The sequence below is a fragment of the Morone saxatilis genome, unplaced genomic scaffold (assembly GCF_004916995.1).
Source record: "Morone saxatilis isolate NCDOM2014 unplaced genomic scaffold, NCSU_SB_2.0 Contig17, whole genome shotgun sequence".
Taxonomy (NCBI): domain Eukaryota; kingdom Metazoa; phylum Chordata; class Actinopteri; family Moronidae; genus Morone; species Morone saxatilis.
The window spans coordinates 18,038,923-18,059,042 of record NW_023339729.1 but is presented as its reverse complement, the minus strand read 5'-3'; the positions used below and the strand labels follow the sequence as shown (position 1 = coordinate 18,059,042).

Sequence of the window (20,120 nt, the reverse complement as noted above, 5' to 3'; positions counted from 1 at the left end):
AGAGAGAGAGAGAATAAAGAAAAGGTCATAACAAAACTTAGTTTACTCCCATTTTGATTTTAGTCCTTCTCAGTCAGATCAGAAGAAGTTTGTTACTTTTCTGTTTGTCTCATTTGTTAAGTTTATTTGTCTCATAACAGCCTCACAAGTCAAGAGGAAATTTCATAATAGATAGATGATAGATATACTTTATTGATCCAAGCTGAGGAAATTGCAAGTGTTAGCAGCAGCTTAACACACAGTACAACAGTACAACACAATAAGTAAGGAGAACAACCTAAACATATATATATTTAAAAAATTAATTTAAAGAATAAAGAATTTTAATTGCAATACTTTCTTAGCAGTTGGTCAATGAGTCAGCAATTTTAAAACCTCTGGTCGAGGTCATTTGTGATGGACCTTTGTTGATATTTCTTACATATACTTTATATTAATCGATCATAAAACACTTTAATTATATATTACTGGATAAGAGACCCTTCTGTAGAGGAGCTACAGATTGAGTGTTACTGCGGTCAGCTGCTGGAAGTTATGTATAGTTTGGTTTTGACTGTACAGAGTTAGGTCAGGGTTAGACACAGACGTATAGTCCATGTATAATTTCCCTCTGGGATTATTAAAGTATTTCTGAATCTGAATCTGAATCTGAATGACAGTGTGACTCTTTGTAAATCATTCAGTCATTCATATTATAACGTAACACTTGACACCTATTACAAAAGAGAAGTTCCCTTTCAGCAAGCGAACAGCACAACACTCGTATTTGTTGCACTTCTGGAAAAGAAACTTGAATGAATATTTGTCCACACGTGTTGGACGGTGGCATTACATGTAAATCCAGTCATTTGAATTCTATCAGCGGCCGACATTAGGTTGACCTTGTCAGCTCCACTCAGTTCCTGTGTCTCCCACATCTCCATAACTGGAGTTATAGTTACAGCGACCTACTTACTGTAGAAGAACTTGGCCCAACTTTGGAAAAACAAGCTTTTTGTAATGCATATTTCAGGGCTTGACGTGGAAACACTGTCGGCTGGTTTCATAACTAATGGGCTGCGTGATCATTAGTGTCGTCGTTTTCATTCTTTTCAGGAAGAAACAGAATAAAACTGTGCATTGTCTTTCAGTTTAAACAGAGAAAGGAGCTTTTTTTAAAGCGTTTTACACTCCTCACTAACAGCTGTATTGTAATCCTGCATTTTGCTTTGTGATTGATCTGTTTCCCCTCCTCTCCTCTTGTGATAAAACATTTGAACTAGGAGCAGTTACGTTTTGATGAAAATGTGGTGTGTAAGTTCGGTATCATCGTGGCGAATGTGAGCCAGCACATTTTGAAGAGTCTCTTGCTCTGCCTCTGAGGCCCTGGTGTTTGTTGCTGCCCTTTGGCATATTAAGTTTCAGATGTGCAAATCTCACGGCCAGCCGTGGCCGCTAGTGGAAATTTCCACTTCCCATTCGGGCAGCATCTTGTGAATGTAATGTTGGGCTGATCACAAGAGTCTCCTGAACAGCACAGCTATGGTTTTGGCCTTTGAAGGGAATTTGATATGTACTAAGACAATAAAACAAGCACATTTAAGAAAAGACATGCAGTAAAGATACATACAGTAAATAACTACTCGCCTTTTGGAAAATAACAAAGAACAAGGGTAATTTAATTAACCTATGTTGGTCAAGCATTTTGCTATTTTATTTCCTGGAAAAAAACAAATGGCACTATTACTCATCAGCTGCATGAGTTCCTCACTTGACAAATGTATGAAATATCATGAGTCTAAATGTCATCCTTTGGTCATGTGACGTGGCTACTAAAGGCTCAGCTACTATTGATTATGAATATGGTATGGAAGACAGCTGGGGAGGTTAATGGGTGAAAGAGTTATTTGCTCACTATGTTTGATTAAACTCTGTATCACAGTGCTTTATGAATTAGTTGCGCAAGGAGAAAGGAGAAAGGAGAAAAGGAGAAAGGAGGGTTTTGTAGTCCGATTATGAACAATGGTGGCCTGTGGTGAGAGGGTTTGTTTGGTATGTACAATACGTGGTTGTCTTATGGTTTATCTTTTGCTATGCTCTACAAACTGTGATGTTCATGTTGGATGAACGCTTTAATGAATAGTCACAGTTGTGACCTGTGCCATAATAAGTGATGACTCATTGGTCGAAAGGGGAAAGTCCTTAAAAAAGTGTTTGTGATTGTATTCTGGCTTAATACTTAATACGAACTGGCTGTTAATAGTGACACTTCTAGCCAAGAGAAGTCAAGTGTAATACCTAAGGTGTCTTTGTTTCACTTGGCTAAACAAGTAATGGTATCCTCAGACGTCCGTACCCAAATACAAAAGAGTAGAGTAAACAAACATTCAAGGGGTAAGTGATATGTATGTGTAATGTTTACGCTGTAGCACGGATCGTTTTTTAAACTTTTTTCTTGCTTATTAGTGAATAATATTCTTGATAATAATTTGTAGGCTTCGTGTCGATGCCTAAAAGCTGCCACTGTGTGCGTTCATGTGTGTGGCTACCTTTATTGTCCAGATGTTTACGTTGCCCTTGGTGCATAAAGCCAAACACTTTGTGTCACCGCTACAGGTAGGAGAAAATACAGTAAAATAATAAATATAATGTGAGTGTCCTGTAAACTTGTTTCGTCCCTCATAGGGTTATCCTCTTTGTGAGATGTGTTCACAATAACATCGCATTTACTGGTTTACATCTCTACTTCAGACGTTACTTCACCGTACATTCACATTTTTAGTGAACTAGTTTTCTACTCGGTGAAGCGCGCAAGTTTGGCTTTTGTCCTGAGTGGGCCCTTCAGTTTCAAGGAGGGAGAGGGCCAACGAGGTATTTTTAGATGCACAGGAAGCTATTTATGGTCAGTTTTTATTTTCGTGGCTAATGTTTACATTCTTTAAATATTAAAATTCATGGAGAACACAGATTGGTGACAGATGAAGCTGAAGGCCACTGCTGGCTGTCAGACACTAGCAGTCTGTTGAACTCAGAACAACCCCAATACTGTACGGAAGCACTTCTTCTCTTTCTCCACTCACTCACTCACTCACTCAGGGTTTAACTTACATGTGTTAGTTGTCTGTATGTATACTTATTTTATTTATTTATTTATTTATTTGGCATTTTGCTTTTTATTTTTGGATAGTGACAGCAGAGAGAGGGGGAGAGAGAGGAGAGAGAGGGAGAGAGACAGGAGAGAGATAGAGAGAGATAGAGAGAGAGAGAGAGACGGGAGAGAGATAGAGAGAGAGAGAGAGAGAGAGACTGGGCAAGACTGCATTTTTGTGGCATGTGGGTTGTTTACTGCGAAGGAGTTGGATTTCTAGATCACTTGATGAACCCAAGATCCTCTATGTCAGTGAATCTTGATACTGTAAGGGTGTCGCACAGAGCCAAAGACTGACTTAAAGAGGGACCTTTAAAATCCATCAGTCAGTCTAACCTGCACTGAATGACATACTGTCATCTCTTAAACTCAGCCAGCTGAATGACACACGTCTGTCCTATAACTGTCCCACTGTAGCTGCCTCTGTTGATTGTGAACATTAGATCAATATGTCATAGATTATAGGGCCATGTCATACGTCCATAACTGTGTTTACATGCTTTTATTCACTTTGTAATACGGAGCAATGCTTGCAGAGGATTGCTTTAACCTGATGATTGCCATTTTTCTATCTTTGGTTTCGAATCATCATTTGAGAAGTCCCCAAGGAGTGAATAATATATTTATCATACTCACAGGTGAATGTAGTAAAGAAAGAAAGAAAGAAAGAAAGAACATGGCAAATTAAAATACCAAAGCCTGGAAGCCAGCGAGCTATTCAGAAAGATGACGTCCCCGTTTTTTAATCCCACCCACAAAAAAACTGACTGAAAACTGTTTCTCCTGTCAGGGAAACAGTTTTCATTTAGTACAACACTAGATCTATTTGAATCGCTGAACAAATTGAAGATCTGAGTGGCGATTCAGAGTATTTCTGTATTTTGTTGAAAGAACAATTGCAGTGGAAATGGCGTTGAAAAGATTACTGAGCCTTTTTACACCTCCATGTTGTCTTCACTATCAGTTTACCACTATCTGAAACAAGTGAAGCCACAGCTCCTTATTTAAAACTCAGCTGCTAACAAAGAAGTGTTATAAATGTCCACATCTCATTATAGACTCTACACACATGGGAATCAGCAGTCACCAACCTCAGCGGCCGGTACAATGACAATGGAAATAATGATATATCTGTAAAAGGGTAAAAAGGAGAAGCAGTTGTTCATGTATTTGGGACTTAAATCCACATATAGTATTTCTGTCAGTTCGCAAAACTGTGTGTTATCAATATTCAAAATCATACCAACCTACTCCTTAGATGCCTCCGTTCTTACCTAATAATCTATTATGTAGGATGGATTTTCAGTGCTGCTCTCAAATTCCTCCGAGGTATTTGTGTGTGTGTGTGTGTGTGGAGAGGATGTTCCTCTGCTGCGTGCTCGTGTGTTCAGATAAGCAGGCGGAGGTTGTTGTGGCTGTTGAGGCAGAGACACCAGAAGGAGTCAGAGAGTGAAGCAGGGTTTGACACGGAGCTGTTATGAACTGGGCACAGAAGGGCCATGACCCAAACGAGTCGACAGGAGGAGACCCACTGACGAGGCTCACAGGGACAACTCATGTCACGTCTCAAGGACCTGTATTATAGATCTATTCAGGCTTTTCTGCTCTTCAGCATGAAGGCGCCGCTCGGGTATGTGTTACTTAAATACATACTGTGAAGAATGAAGCGTCTACGTGTTGGCTTCATGTATTTCCGGAGGTGCTAGTCGCTTTGTGTGAAAGACGTGTCGCTCTGCAGCAGAGGAGGTTGTCCGGGCTGTGTTTGGAGGGAATGACAAAGGGCTTGAGTTTGAAATTGGGTAAAGAATATTAAAATGACGTAATCGCATCGTTTCTCTACAGCTGGTTAAAGTCTGCAACAGTTAACGTGGCTAAAATGGCTTATTGGCGTTTGGAAAGGACACCTGCTGTAGTTGTTATTTAATATAAAACTGATGACTCACTCAGCCTTCGCTATGCACACACTTCCCGACCACAACAGCACCTGGACCAAGTTTCCCCGGCCTGGGGGTTGATATTTCATCTCCTTTAAAAGTGCCTCAGCTTATGGGCATTTAATTTGATCACAGTTGAGCTTCTCTGTAATTTCAGTACCACTGTTTACTTTCATGGCCCATCCACAGTGTCTTGAAGAGGTGGGCGTTAAACGAGTGTGGCCTAGAATCACAGGTATTTCATTCCTGTGGTCCATGTCAGTAATTCTCTCTCCCCGTAGGAGTTGTTGGATAATGTTTTCATGATAGTCCTGTTACCTTCTTGGTTTAGTACCTTTTTGTTTGCCATTTCATGAAAGTATAACATGAGCTCCTTCCCTTGTCTCAGCTCTTTGTCCCATTAAAAGATGTATCTTTCAACTTTAGCTGAACAAACTTTCCCAACCACTAACTCCCACGGACACGACGATGCTGTCTTTTAATACTTGTTCGGCCCTCGTGTCAAGACAAACGTGCTGGAGATATTTCCGTTCAGTTCATACACAGCACCACTCTTATATAACGTATGGCAGGCCTTACGTGTTGTGACGACTTGTCGGTGTGCGTTGGTCGTCAGTTAACATAATAAGCTTGTCTGGTAATATTGAAGTCGTTGTGAGACTTTGAAACTATGTTGGAAAGAGAACTTCAAGTCACTAACGCTGTCAGCCCCTCTCTCTGATATCAGGAGCCAGGTGTCTTACCAAGAAGTCTGTCGAGCTCAGCACGGAGACGCCCTTCATGACCGGAGTAATGTTATATAGAGGCTTCTGGGGATACTGCTGTGAGTGTGTTCCCCATACTGAGATAGACCTTAGTTATGTAATGGAGTGCAAGTTTCGGGCGTCACTGCGATACACACAAATGGTGTAATCGTAAGCAGGAGAGGATTGTTAATGGCCTCAGCAAAACCTGCGAAACTTTCCACTATCCAGAGGAGTGGAGAGGAATGAAGCTCTTGGTGTTTAGTGACAGGGAGGGGCACACGACGGGGCCCCAAAAGAGCCAAAGTTATTCCTGTCCTCTCCTCCTCCTGTTCTCTGGGTAGGCGTAGACATGTCTGGTCATGTCCCTGTGGTGTATTGAGTAAGAGCACTTGACCAGTAGATCCTCGGTGTGGCCTGACTTTTATGAGTCATTTGTTAACTGGAACAATAGGCTGTGTCACCGGTTTACCAGCATGTATTTTAAAAGTGTAGGTCAAATAACAAAACCCTTTCTTTCCTTGTTTATGGAAAATACAGAGTGGAATACGTTAGTAAAGCCATAGCTGTATGTTATTGATATAGGAAATAAATGAGCCTTCGCTTTGCTGTTGGCTTTCAGTATAGATGTGAGATTTTGGCGTCGGACCAATTTAAACAAACCCTATGGACCAGCAGGGCTTTGCTCTGAGTCGTAAAAGTGCATATTTCTCAATAACTTACTGTAGCTTTGTATTGATTTTCTCTTGTGTTTTTAGTATCAGTGTTTTTCTAGGCACTAACTCACTTTTGTACCTGTTGTGAACCAGTTGACCTTCATCAGAACTGGTGCACCATCTGCTTCCCCTCATATCTATTACAAATACAGTTTATTAACATTATGGGATACTTCAAATGGTTTTTAGTCTCGAGGAACTGTGAGTAATAATAATAATTAAAAAAGGCAGTATTGCACATTTGGCTCACGGATATCTTTGTGCCTCATGTTGTGACAGGTTACATTTTAAAAATGTATTATGATGGTCTAATGTGTACGCTTCGGCTTTCAGATCTAAATCATGTCTGTATTCGGCTATACGTCTATCGCATATGCTGTGATTTGAGTGTTGTGTTGCATGTTAGTGGGCACAAACACACATTACCTGGAGTGGACTCACTTTGCATGGTGTCTATCTTCCTCAAATGCTCTACACAATTGCCTATTTGCCTAGGACTACAGTTACTAATGCCCATTGATCCTGACCCATTAACTGCATAAAAATGCCATTTAGCCATGGTTTAGGAAGTCCACCCAAAAAAAAAACTAAATATAGCAACGTGTTTTCAGAATGAGGCCAACAGAGATTATTGCACTAGCAGTTGAAAACGTGTAAACTCTGTATTGGCTGATAAAGGCTGAATTACAGTAACACTGAACTGAAAATGAAACCAAATATTGAAAGTAAAACAAATTTGAAAGTGAAACTAAAGTTCAGTTCCAGTTTTCATTTGTGTCAGTGTTGCTTTTTTTTTTTTTTTCTCATCACAGAAATGAAAATACTTACATACTATGTCTCTTATTTCTCTCCATGCAGAATATCCATGAGCTCCGATTTCCCGCACTACAATTCCAGGATGCCAAATATAGGGTTCCAAAACCTTCCCCTTAACATCTACATTGTGGTGTTTGGGACAGCCATCTTCGTCTTCATCCTCAGCCTCCTCTTCTGCTGCTACTTAATAAGGTAAGACCAACACACCCTTAGCTTTGGATTTGGCTTTGCTTTGAATTTTTCTTGTGTTTGATATTGCTTTGCTGTGTGGTTTTTGTGGCAATAAGTGTCATACAGGGGTCTCTTTGGTTAGGCAGCATCGATTATTTACTGGGTACAGCAAGTCGTTAATCTAGTGGTTTTACAACACAAGTTTTCGTCATGCGTTGCCACTTTCCAAAAAGCCACAGAAGTATGTATTTATCTCCTTTTGAGAAACACATTCAGGCTTGCAGAAACCAAAACACCAAGACACACATTGACGCCTCGACAAATATAACGACACAGAAAACTGGCAGCAGAAAAATAATTTACACATTCAATTTAAAAGCAAATTCCTGCAAGCTCAGCTATTTAAATGTACGATTTAAACTTTATTCAAAAAGGGGCTTTGTGCAACCTGACTCAGAAGACAGATTTTTGTTTTGAACACACTGTACCTCTTTTGACTAGCAGTACCACTACTTGTGAGACTTGAACATTATAATGAGAACTGAATGCTGACACTGGCATTATGCAACACATGCTCGTACATTTCAGGTCACTTTGGCTCATTAATTATTTGTCCAAAAGTGCCCTTGTGTGCTACTTCACTGTAGCTGTATTAGCTGTATCCTAATTGCTTAATACTATTGGCACTATTATATCTAGTAATCTAAAAAACACTACCAAATGCAAAACAGTATCTTATAATTATGTGGTTTCTGTCCAACAAACTGTATGGCACTTGTCACAATTGCTTCTAGTTGAGGCTGAATTAATTAATCTTTTTTTTTTTTTTCTTTTAGAAATATGTGGTTTTGTATTGCTAATTGTTATTTCACACAAGGGCAAAATGTTTCAACAGCACAGTTTGGAGAAGGTAGCTATGATACTACAATTGGTGAATTTATCATCCGAATTGATAGGAAAAACAGTAATATTATGCTGAGATCCAAAGATGCTTGGCTACATTATTATGATCATGGCACTCGGCGTCAAAGAAACTGGTTATACCCATTTTTAATTAATTAAATTTGCATTTGGATGTTTAAATCTCTTTGTAACCATTAATATTCCTTGTTAAAGCTCCCATTTTCAGCATTTAGCCATGAGTGTGATCCAGCAACTATTTCTCATTAAGGAAAAGTAGAGGTGGTTACAAGTCATTCCCTCCCCCTCCCCCCCTTTTAACCCCACTGGTGTAATCAAATTGTCCTGGCTGCTGTGGCTGCAGGGGTTTTCTCCTGCCAGCGACAAACTGAAAAGAAATAATCTCCAACATTTTTTATCTGAGACAGTGAGAAGCAGCAGTTCCCAACAAAATTCACCCCACGTCACCCTGTCATATCCTATCTTGCAGGGCAAATGGTAAGTAGGTTAACAACTCATTTGTTCCACCAACTCCTTATCTAACTTTAAAGAGATACTTTATGACTTTGATGCAGTACCATGATTCAATACTGAAAGTCAAGATTGTCGGGTTTAGTCACTAAAGGCAAAAAGAGCAAATTTTTGCTCCATAAAAGGCGTCTAAAGATGCAGTCTCCCAAAGGACTGGCCCAAAATGACTTAGATTATATGCACTCATGAATATACATATACTTCCTTTACAAATATGTTATGGCCACTGCTTAGTTAAACATCAAAGGCCACCATAAAGCGGGAACTCCTATGGTTTCTGTGCATCGTTGCTCTTGTTTACACTGGCAGGTGAATGAAGGGAACAAGGAATTTACGTTAGAGTTGACATGTGACGGGTCATTATTCCAACAAAGATAAACACTGACACATAGTTTGACACAAGGCAGACTCTCGCAGAAATACTCGACCACCTCTTATCAGCGAGTCTTCACTCCACACACATATATGTGAAATATGCAATGCAGTGGATATATAGCAAGTATTTCTTGTGCATGGGGTGTTTGTGAAAGTAAGGGACAGGAGGCCTGGCATGCTGAAGTCATGAGCATGGCCTAAAGGTTTATACATATGCAATGTGAAGGAACCTACGTCAGTCTATAGGTGGTTAATCCATGCACTTTGTAACATTTACATGTAGTGCTCATGAATGTTGACATACCACAAGGTAATCCAGACCACTTGGACATTCTTGACAATAATGATGTCTGACACATATTTTACATTTTGAATCGCCCGTTGACTGCACTCAGTGATAATGATAGCTTTGAGTGAATAGTCAATCTGGATACCAATTTTTCATCGAGTTATTCTCGTTGCCCACTTTGACATTGTACTTTAAGGCCATTGAGCAACTCCAGTCAGTTACCCACGACCCCCTCACACATGACCAGTTGTCCCCTACCCTTGGGAGTATCTGCACCTTTTCCTGCTGACCTCTTTCAAAATGTCAGTTTCTCTCCTAGACTGTGCTGCTTGTTTTACAGATCCCTCTCACTCTGCTGCGAGAGGTTAAGGTTACTTGTAATGGAGGTAAATCTTACAAACCTATGAATTTCTCCTATCTCTCTTGTTTTCTTGCTTTTTTTTCTACATATTTTTTGTTCTTATTCTCAGTACCTACATTCTTTTTCTTGTCCAGTGCTCTTCCTGTCCTCTCCCTGTTCACTGAGTTGTTTTATTTGTGCTCATTAACAAGAGCAATGTTTATTAAGAGTTAAACATTGGTTGAATCTGTGGGTAAAATCCTTTTGTACCAGGAGTTTTGCAAGACTGTTTAGAGTGCCTCGACAACCTGCAGTAATACCTTTAATGTCTGATCCAATGTATTTTGGGTGTTTGTTTTTTTAGGAATGATATCTGTTAATATGTAACTTAGCTTACTATTGCATGACTAAGCAAACCATATATTTAACAGAGTTCAGTAAGGTGACATTTTCACTCCTTTCTGTAATTGGTTAAACAAATTAATATTTATTCAGTCAGTAGTCCCATGATTTGTGTCACCTGATGTAGGCCCGAGGCAGAAACATCTCTTAAACGCATGCACTCATGCAGAACATGCACGACCCAAATGTTTTTATTAAGAATGTGCACTGCTCTGCCTTTGTTTTTCTCTTTTTGAGATACATCATTTATAAAATCTAGAAGCCGTATGTATGCCAAATTATTACTATATTCAGTATGGAGTTGCTCTGTATTTTTAACATCCATTCGATACCGCAATGACACACTAGAATAGACTGATGTCAGAAGGCAAGTATTTAATGAGAAAATTACTTCCATGTTTGTCATTTTTCTCTCTTTTTTTCCAGGATGTATGAATACTTTGTCTCTATTAAATGCAGTCAGTTGGAGAAGGTCACTTACTAATCAAAAAGATGTTTTGTCTTTACGTCTCCCCAGGTTACGGCATCAGGCGCACAAAGAGCTATATGCATACAAACAAGTAAGCACTCCACTGACACACACACACTCACTCACTCCAAATTAAATCATATACGAGCTACTTTCAAGCAGAAATGTGTCAGAGTATTAGTACTTGTGCGGAGAAGATCCTAAATATCAGGTCAGCTGGCGCAGGAATTCATTTACTGACTCTTCTGGCAGCTGCAGGTATTTCAAGGGGTTTCCTGCTCAATGGATCTAGCCCATTTCAAAGTATTTAAAGGTTTTTGGTGAGTGTACTAAAAATGATGAATTTAACTTGAGCTGAAGGGAAGCAAGTGGCTCAGCTGGAAAAAATAAGGTTCACAGTGAGCTGGAGTGTGTCAGCAAAGTATAGCCTGCAAAGCTAGTAAGAGGAAAGGATGGAGGGCATAAACATAACTCTTGTGTCCTTCAATTATGTAATACCAACATGCAAAAACACCCGAACATGTCAGAGTTAAACTGCACAGTAGATGCTATGGTGACCATTAACTCTGTAATGTGTCACCCTACTTATCTTAATACTTGCCAGCTAAAAACATACATTTGTCCAGCTTCTTTGTGGGTTATGTAAAGCTATCAGGCTCATATAGTTAACACACACAGGCCCACACACGTTTGTGTACATGCATTTAGTATAAAACAGATTTTTACAGTCTGACTGGTAAATGTTTCATCACACACTCATTAGCTGTTAAGTATTTCATTGTATTTACACAGGAACTGGTTACTCTTAACGTAACACAGTGTTAGTGCTAATCAGTGACTAATCTTTCTCTAATCTCTTATTATGCCTCCCAGGTCATTCAAAAGGAAAAAGTCAAAGAGCTAAATTTGCATGAGGTAAGCACTCATCTTCTTTGTTCAGTTATTATCAGTTGATGAGCCTTTAATACCAAACATTGCTCCCTGTAAACAACCAGGACTATCTAGTGGGCAAAACATTCTGTAATGTAACCTGACAAGCACACACTGTATTGTTATATCAGCTAATTCAGTCATCTGCTACTTCATTTTATCAATGCTTCTGCCACTGTATCTTCCATTTACTTAGGTCATCCTATTAACTTCCATCCGAGTGGTTGTACAGTTATGTAGAAACCCCATATTTTGCCCTCGATCGATTTGAAAAAAAGGGCTAGGGTTCAGGACTCTGAAGGTCCAATTTATGCTGTCATTATGAACATAAATGAGTTTTAAAATTGTACAAACTCCTGTTGGGCAATGCAGGGTTTAATGTTTATGTTGTTGTTTTTTCCACTTTTCCAGTCAGGCAAGAGTATCAGAAAGCTACTTGCCCAAAGTCAAGTTACTTATTTGCCCCTTTTTAGGTAACAAAGACACTCTTAGCTGCCATGTACGTGAGACACTGTTTGCTCTTGTTATGGCACTTCAGCAACGTTTTTCAGAAACTTGACATGCCTTTGAAAAAAGACCCCTTTTTTAACCGCCTTTCGCTCAGGATTGCAGCAAACTGCACAATTCATAGTTGGAGTTTTGCCCAACTGAACCTCCCATCTGCAGGATAATTTAAGTGCTTGCTCCTCAGCTCATAAACTTTACTACCATTTTTTCACGAGTGCCCAATCAATCCTGCACAACAGCTGTACAACAAAGATGAGAAAGAAGTAAGTTTCATTCTTCTGTATCACTTCCGACAAGTGAGTTTCTAGATTTGCTAGCCCAAAGTGGCAGTTCTTATTGTTGAGCCCTTGGTAATGTGTCAGGACACACAGTAATGTTTGCAGTTGGATTGAACACTTTTGAATTTTGTCTGTGCTTCTGTTTTTGACAGTTTTCTGGATATCTTGTTTGGCAACAGCAATGACACATCGTATATTATTATAACATTCAGTACATCTGTCTTGACACACAGTCATGTGAAAACTAGCACTTTGTGGTTAAGTCATGAGTGCTCTTCCTTGCATTATTATTACGTAATGCTGTATGTCATCTCAGCCTGGTTGGAAAATTACAACCAGCAGTAAGTGTGTAAAGCAGCAGCACTGGCTTTGCAGTAGAAGTCCCCAGCCAGGAACACTATCCCTTTAACAGTGCAGTGCAAATGAAATGTTAATAATAGCATCTTCATGTGTGCTATGACACAGCTAAACACAGTTTCTTGACATCAGTGTTGGAATTACCCACTGTTCCATCAGGGCTCAGGCTTTTATTGTTTTTGTTATCAGAAACTGCGAGAAAGCATCAGAAGTTGTCATGTGAGTTGAAGGCTGTGACAACCAAGCTGTATTTGTTTAAGGACAATAATATACACCCCCACACACACTAGCCTGGGGGAGATGACCCAGTTTTAAATGCTCCCACGCCAAAGGATCACCCTGGAGACATAAGTATAGACTGAGTTGCAAGGATTCAATATCAGCATTTTAAAGGAATATCTAGAGTAGGAGTGCTAATATGGGATTAGTTTACTGGACAAGTCCTGTTCAGGTTTGATTGATGTGTAACCTGAGCAGTTTCCTTTCTGTAGTATGGCTTTGACCCGTATCTCCATTTAACGGTCCCAGATGTAAAGAATTCATGTCATACAAGATGGTATGAAAGTAAAGCTGCGGTATGCTGCTGAACTTTAAGATTAACATTATGCAACACGTACTGTATCAAAGTGCGGTTACACACAAATGTACATGTGTGTGTCGTGTGCAGTGGGCGCTCAAACAACCCCCCCAGCCCTCCAGTAACCAAGCAAAGTCTATCGTTTATAGGATGACATTGGTGCCTACCTGATTCTGTGGGTGAGATTGTGGTGTGTCTTACTAAATGTTTGTGCTTACAATCTAACATTACATTTCAAAACAAACAAAGACTGCAATTCCACTACACATTAACTAATTCCACTTAATAATTTCAGTATCTATTACGCTTAACAAAGTTTCAAGGAAAAGAAAAAGAGTGCGAGAATTATGTAAAATGACATCTAAATCTCATGTTACCATAAAGCACTATGTAAATGTGGTTAGTAAAGTCTGTAATCAACCACACTTGCTATATATTCTCCAGTTATTTGTGCAATCCTCATTTTAATACAATTACATATAGAATAGAATTGCACTTAATTGATTTGGCACAAGTTGTTGGTGTGAAGCTCCCTGCAGTGGCCCTGGTATAGGATTTCTTTGATTAGCCTCACACCTTCTATGACATACTGCTTTGTTTAAGAATCACATTTTAGGTTATGTTTCACAAGAATAATGGGTAGGATTGTATCCCGTTGCTTTATTTTTCTATGCATATGGGCTAGAGGTGATCATTTCACATTTTATACTTTTATGTTAATAGAAATAATATCTGGCATTATAAAGTTCAGTAACTGGTTCCATGTTGACAGTGTTTTTGGTATTAAATTAAATTGAAGGCCTTTTAATATTTATGCATTAATATAGTTAGGAAATTGGTAACAGCCATATCTCTGCTGGATATTGACATTAGTCCCTACTTTAAATATTTATTTTTAAATTGATGGTTATTGAAAGTTTTTGCTTGTTTTTTATTGTTTTTTGTCAATGTGTGAATGTCATAGTACTAATATAGCTTATGTGTAGAGCTTGTGTTTTTTTTTGCCACCTGGATTTAAATGTTTTAAGGTGACTGTAAATTAGTGACCAGAATCTAAAGTTATTGCAGATTCCAAACTTTTAATGAGCTTTACCTGAGCAGGTGGAAAGACCAAATTGGAAGTAAATAGATGCAGATCTATAGATGTAGAAAAGTGGTGCAGGAGATAAGAAAAGAAGGGCAACTTGTCCTCATCACTAGAAATCTAGAAAGAGAGGGCCTGTTGGTCTGAATACCCACTTAAATTAACTAGTGCCTATTCTGGCCACAAATTGCTTCTGAGGATTATTCTGAGCCTTCGTCCTTCTCCTCTTTTCACTGACTGTTGCTCGGCTCTCTCAGATCAAGCTTTTTTTAAATCGTACATTAATTTGTAACCTAATATTTGTTAAGTAACTCATTTGTACCACATATTTTGTCCTCGACATGGGCAATATATTGATTTGTCTTCAGCAGCACCATAAATCTTGAAGCACATCAGTTTTTTCACAAAATTAAGTCCATGTGTTTTGCAAAGAATTTGTAACTAAAGCTTACAGGACTTATTCCCTTAATGGGGAGAAAGAGGTTCTGTCAAAAGTTGGCGAAGGGTGCCAGATCCCAACTGTGAGTGTGACACCATGAACAAGGCATTTCAAAAGAAGAAAAACATTGATCTGTTCACAAATAAAGAGAACAAAGCAGACAACTTAACAGAGAATTGTTCTGTGTCCAAAAATCATGAGGGGGGAGAGCTAAGAGCCCCCGTGCTGTTCTTTTCATCCTTCCTTGTCCATCCACTCCCCCTAAAGCTGAGAAAAAGAGAATCTGTGTGGCTGAAGGAGTAATAGTTGCAGGATTAGACAGTGTGCCAAATTAAAACCCTCTCTCATGAAACAGTTACCCACTGGTTGGATGAAGTTTGATGATGGGAATTCTGTGTGTCTGTGACATTTGTGCATATTTTTTCCTTTTGATTTGCTACAAGCAACCCTATCATCCTATCCATTAGCACTTCCTTATTCAGCGGTTGTCCGTCTTTTGTCAGACTCTACAGTTATCATCCTTGTCAAGCACCACGGTGGAGTGAGTCCACTATTGCAGTTAAAGTTGGTAATGATGCATTTAACAGAATCCTCTTGATATATGTTATATTATTGTTGACTTGTGTTTGGTACATACAAGTGAAATTTGTGTGAAAGGGGCGGACGTGTGTCACCAGCTATGTGAGTGACAGTATCAGACTCAGAAGTGAAGAGGAAGTTGAGTTTAAAGACTATGGTGTCTGAATTTATCAGTGGATTTACACCAGTCCTCATCTGTGGTCAGTAGCCCTGGATTGTGACTGCAAAACATATGATTGTAATTCTGGCTACTGCTTGGAGGGTAACCTCTATTTTTTTTGCATAAAAAGGAGAAAGTTGAGGTGGTTCTGCCTTTTCTGAGATTATGATGTCTCTTGGACACGTATTATAGATTCCTGTGGATTTACAGTACATAACAGGTACCTCTAAATAGTAGGAAACACTAGGCAGACTGAGAACAGGCTGGAGGGATTATATATCCCATCTGGTCTGGGCACACCCTGGGATCCTCCAGGAAGGCAAGAACAGAATTTGACCGAAGTTAATATTTAGATTTTACAATGAATAATCATGTCACACACAAGCAACAGCTAATGCTAGTTGGCAGGTCGTCATCTCCTGCCTGTTAAACGCATTGATGTGTGTGTGTGTGTGTGTGTGTGTGTGTAAAACAAATACAGAAAAAGACAAACAACCCCAACGTGTCCATCAGGATTGCCTCAGTGACCCTTAAAGATCATAAACTTATTGTCCGGTAGTAAAATAGGTTTTAATATGTACTCATTTTCCTGTCCACTATGGTGCTTTGATGTGGGTCTGCCTATATAACAGTATGTGTTACAAAGCTTTCAGTCTTTGTAGTCTCAAATCTTGAAACAAGTTGGTTCTCAATCACAGTGATCTCTGACAGTTTTTTTGAAAAAACAAAACATTGTCACTAATGCTTGCCTCTAGCAACCGACTGAACAAGTCCCCAGTGTGAGTTAAGTCAGAGTTATATAACAGAACATAGTTGGTCAGTTCTCTGTTATTTGTGTCAAATGTTTCGCAGATGTTGGCCAAAGTTGTCTTTTTCCATGGGTTTTTGACCTCTGTCATTTGGATAGTTTGTTTCCAATCTGCCAACGCAAAGCTCAGATTTAGAATGAAAGAACCAAACACCAGAGAACAACCAACAAATTCAAAGTTGTTGCATTGCCTTCCTCGGAAAAAATCTCTAACTTCCCCCTCTGCTTTTCAGATATGTGCCGTGTGCTTGGAGGAGTTTAAACAGAAAGACGAGCTGGGGATTTGTCCATGCAAACATGCCTTTCATAGGAAGTAAGCATAAGGTTTTGTTGACATTCATGGACACACACACACACACACACACAAACACATACAGAGTCAAGGACACATGGATTAGAACAGATTTCCTTAACAAAGTAGTACATTTTCATGCCTGCTCTTAAGCATATTGACCCACAGTGAGTAGATGTAAACAAATATATTTAAAAACCAAAAAGAGAGACAATATTCTCAGAGACCAAGTTTAAAGTCATTCCAGTGCATGTTAATCACCTGACAAAGTTCATAAGTATATATTTTTGTACACACAACTATAGCCAAGTGTGTGTGAAGTGAAGGACATGATGGATTGCTTGAGCCAACTCTATCCCACACCTCCCCCCGTTGCCCTGACCATTTCAACTGAGTTGTTTATATCAGCACGACACCTCCCTTGGCCTAGTTTTTTCCCCCAGTGGCCACCACTCACTGAATCCACTGTATAAACACCCCATTTAGTGTGTTTGTGTCTGTGTGTGTGAGTGTGTGTGCAAGTAAAGTTGTGTTGTTTTACAGAGGACATTCCAAGCAGACCACAACCAAAAACATTTAGTGGTGAAGAGCATGCTATCTTCTCATAAACATAAGATTTAAATCAGTAAACTTCCCAAATCAAGGTAAAAACATTACATGCATGAATAATATAAGGTCCACTTTTAATGCTCATATTAAGTTATTGCTGCCAACCCGAAGGGTCCATTTTTGTGATGAACTTCCAACAACAGCCACATTGCCAATGTTTTTGATGAGCTAAATGAATCAGAAAATAACAGATAATATACATTATGTTGTGGCAAAATATGATTCTTTACAAGCAGGTACAAGTGTTGACACATATAGAGTCTCGAATAGGGACTTTGAAGAGGCTTACATTTTCTGTACGCCTTCACTGGCCTTAACCATAAGCTCACTGCTTTTTCTGACTTCCAGGTGCCTCATTAAGTGGTTGGAGGTGAGGAAAGTGTGCCCGCTGTGCAACATGCCTGTCTTGCAGCTCGCCCAGCAGGCTGGCAGCACGGACCCCCCTGTGCCAATACAGCAGCCTCTGCCCGGGATCGAGAACCTGGTGTAGCGGACTCGAACCCTCTCTCACAGTACACTACAGTCACACATCCCATCACTCATACTCTCACCTGTACAGGTACACTTTGGTATGAGTCTGTGGACAGACCGGAGAAACTGGAGTTACTGCGCAGATACTCACAAAAAAACGCAAATCTGCACCTCTCTTATCCATTCATTGGTTCACACAAAGGATTTCCTGATATCAGTTCTGACTGATAATCAATTGTTTTCATGTTTTTCTTTTGGCGGACAATGAAGAAGAGTTGATGTAGAAGAAGTTTTGTTCTTGGCCAAGACGTGGTCGATAACTTTTTCACAACCAAAGCACTTTTTCTGGGGACACCAGCTAAAGACCAGGAGAAAAAAAAAAAAAAAAAGCCAAGAACTACAATACACTAAAATATAAATTGTTTTGTTTTTTAACAAGCACTTTACGAGAAGTCGAACCTTAATTGCTTGTGATCGTAGTAGCAAGGTCATGTTTTATATTTTATCATTAACTATTATTTCTATGTACAGTACAAAGCAGATGGGTTTTCATTTTTAATTAGTAAACTTTGATTTCTAAACAAAAAAAAATATCTCAAAGGGACAACAATACCTATGTTGGTAGATGTCAGGAAATTTGGACAATGCACACACACACACACACACACACATAAGAAATTAAGCTCAAAGCAACCTCGAGACTTTATGTCTGACTAAATGTGAAAGGTTTGAATGTGTTGAAACCCAGAATCATTCACACTAAGCCTATAGAGTTTGTTCCCTCATCATCTGTTTGTCATTCATTACAATGTGACTGTTGTTAATATATTTTATTATTATTCTGTCAATACAGGAAGTTGATAATGAACAAATTATATTTTCATTAAAGGAATTTACCAGGTAACATCTTATATATATATACAGGAGTGCTGTTAGACAAGCGCAGGCTATGTATATATCACCCCAAACATTACACAATTCAGGACTTCTCCAACAGAAAATCAGACTAACTACTTCAACTACTGTGATTATCTAAACCAGTATTAGTGTATATAAACTGGTGCTTTATCTATGGAGCTGTTTAACAGAACAAACACCAGTAACAAGGCAATATTAAACTAAATACAAAATGTAACATAAATGTTCCAGTTTTATTTTGCTCTGCTGCATCATTTTATTTTATTGAAGCCGAGCTGTGTGAATGTTATAGTGGCTTGCTTCACAACACAAAGCAACAACAGTTATGATGATTTATCTTAAACTAGCATCACATATCCTGCTAGAAAATGATTGATAATTCAGTATAAGAAGAGACCAGGATGAAGCAGTTCCAGTTATTTTTAGTTTTTTTTGTACCCGACTAGATAATTTGTATTTATTTTTTAATTTATTATAATTTCTTGGTACAGCTGCATAGAGTAAACAAGTAAGCGGACTGACACCTGCATCAGAATCACTGCCCTCGTCATATCATCAACATATCTTTGCTCAAGATACACATTACTTTGTAAAACACACACGCATGCACCCAGGGAGGGGCTCGAGCCCCCGTCCTGGACTGCCAGAGAGTCAGTGGTCAGCATGTTGTAATGAAGCAGCATTTTCATTCACACACACACACACACACAGCACACACACACACACACAACACACACACACACGTACATACAGACAGACAGGGTTACTGCTTTTCGACAGCAGTATTCTGGTGCTTTCGCCTCTCTCCCCCTTTCTGTACGGTACAGGGGTGCTTTTTGTTTTGTGCCACACATACAGTAACTCCGAGCCCTGCCAGCTTTTGTGGTCATTTTTTTTGTCCTCATCCCTTGTTAGCTGCATTTGGTGAATGTGTTGTGGGTAAATGTGCTGATCTCAAATGGTGGCTTAAAAAAAAAAAAAAAAAAGAGTGGTGGGCCTAAAATAAGATGGTGATTGTCTTTTACCTGGGATATTGTCAAATGATAATCAGACAATTATCTTTAAAGGTGCAATTCAATTCAATTATTTTATCCAAATATAAACAAAAGAGTAGTCCCACTATTAAAGAAAAACAAATTGAAGCTGCCAACTACCACAATGAAATACATTAGACAACAAAAATCAGATTTTACAATGTGTCATTGGTTGTAAAAAGCTTTACATGTTTAATGTTTTGCTGATGGAAAAATAAACTAAACAGGCTTATATTTTGAATTCTAATTAATCTCTAATCAAAC

At 39.0% G+C, this 20,120-nt stretch overlaps 1 protein-coding gene across 1 annotated transcript; it reads left to right on the top strand.

The window, feature by feature from the left end:
* The first annotated feature begins 4,503 nt into the window (after nt 1-4,503).
* On the top strand, nt 4,504-19,808 carry rnf24 (ring finger protein 24). Its single transcript, XM_035659930.1, has 6 exons — nt 4,504-4,757; nt 7,379-7,528; nt 10,862-10,904; nt 11,687-11,728; nt 16,766-16,845; nt 17,782-19,808. The coding sequence occupies exons 1-6, from the start codon at nt 4,684-4,686 to the stop codon at nt 17,921-17,923; spliced, it is 531 nt and encodes a 176-aa protein (XP_035515823.1). The 5' UTR covers nt 4,504-4,683; the 3' UTR covers nt 17,924-19,808.
* Nucleotides 19,809-20,120: the final 312 nt, after the last annotated feature.

What these genes read in the sequence shown, in the direction of transcription:
- rnf24 (XM_035659930.1), top strand. Translation starts at nt 4,684, where the DNA reads ATGTCACGTCTCAAGGACCTGTATTATAGATCTATTCAGGCTTTTCTG. An exon ending in AGCATGAAGGCGCCGCTCGG is followed by an intron (nt 4,758 to 7,378) that starts GTATGTGTTACT and finishes CTCTCCATGCAG; the next exon opens with AATATCCATGAGCTCCGATT. An exon ending in AGCTATATGCATACAAACAA is followed by an intron (nt 10,905 to 11,686) that starts GTAAGCACTCCA and finishes TATGCCTCCCAG; the next exon opens with GTCATTCAAAAGGAAAAAGT.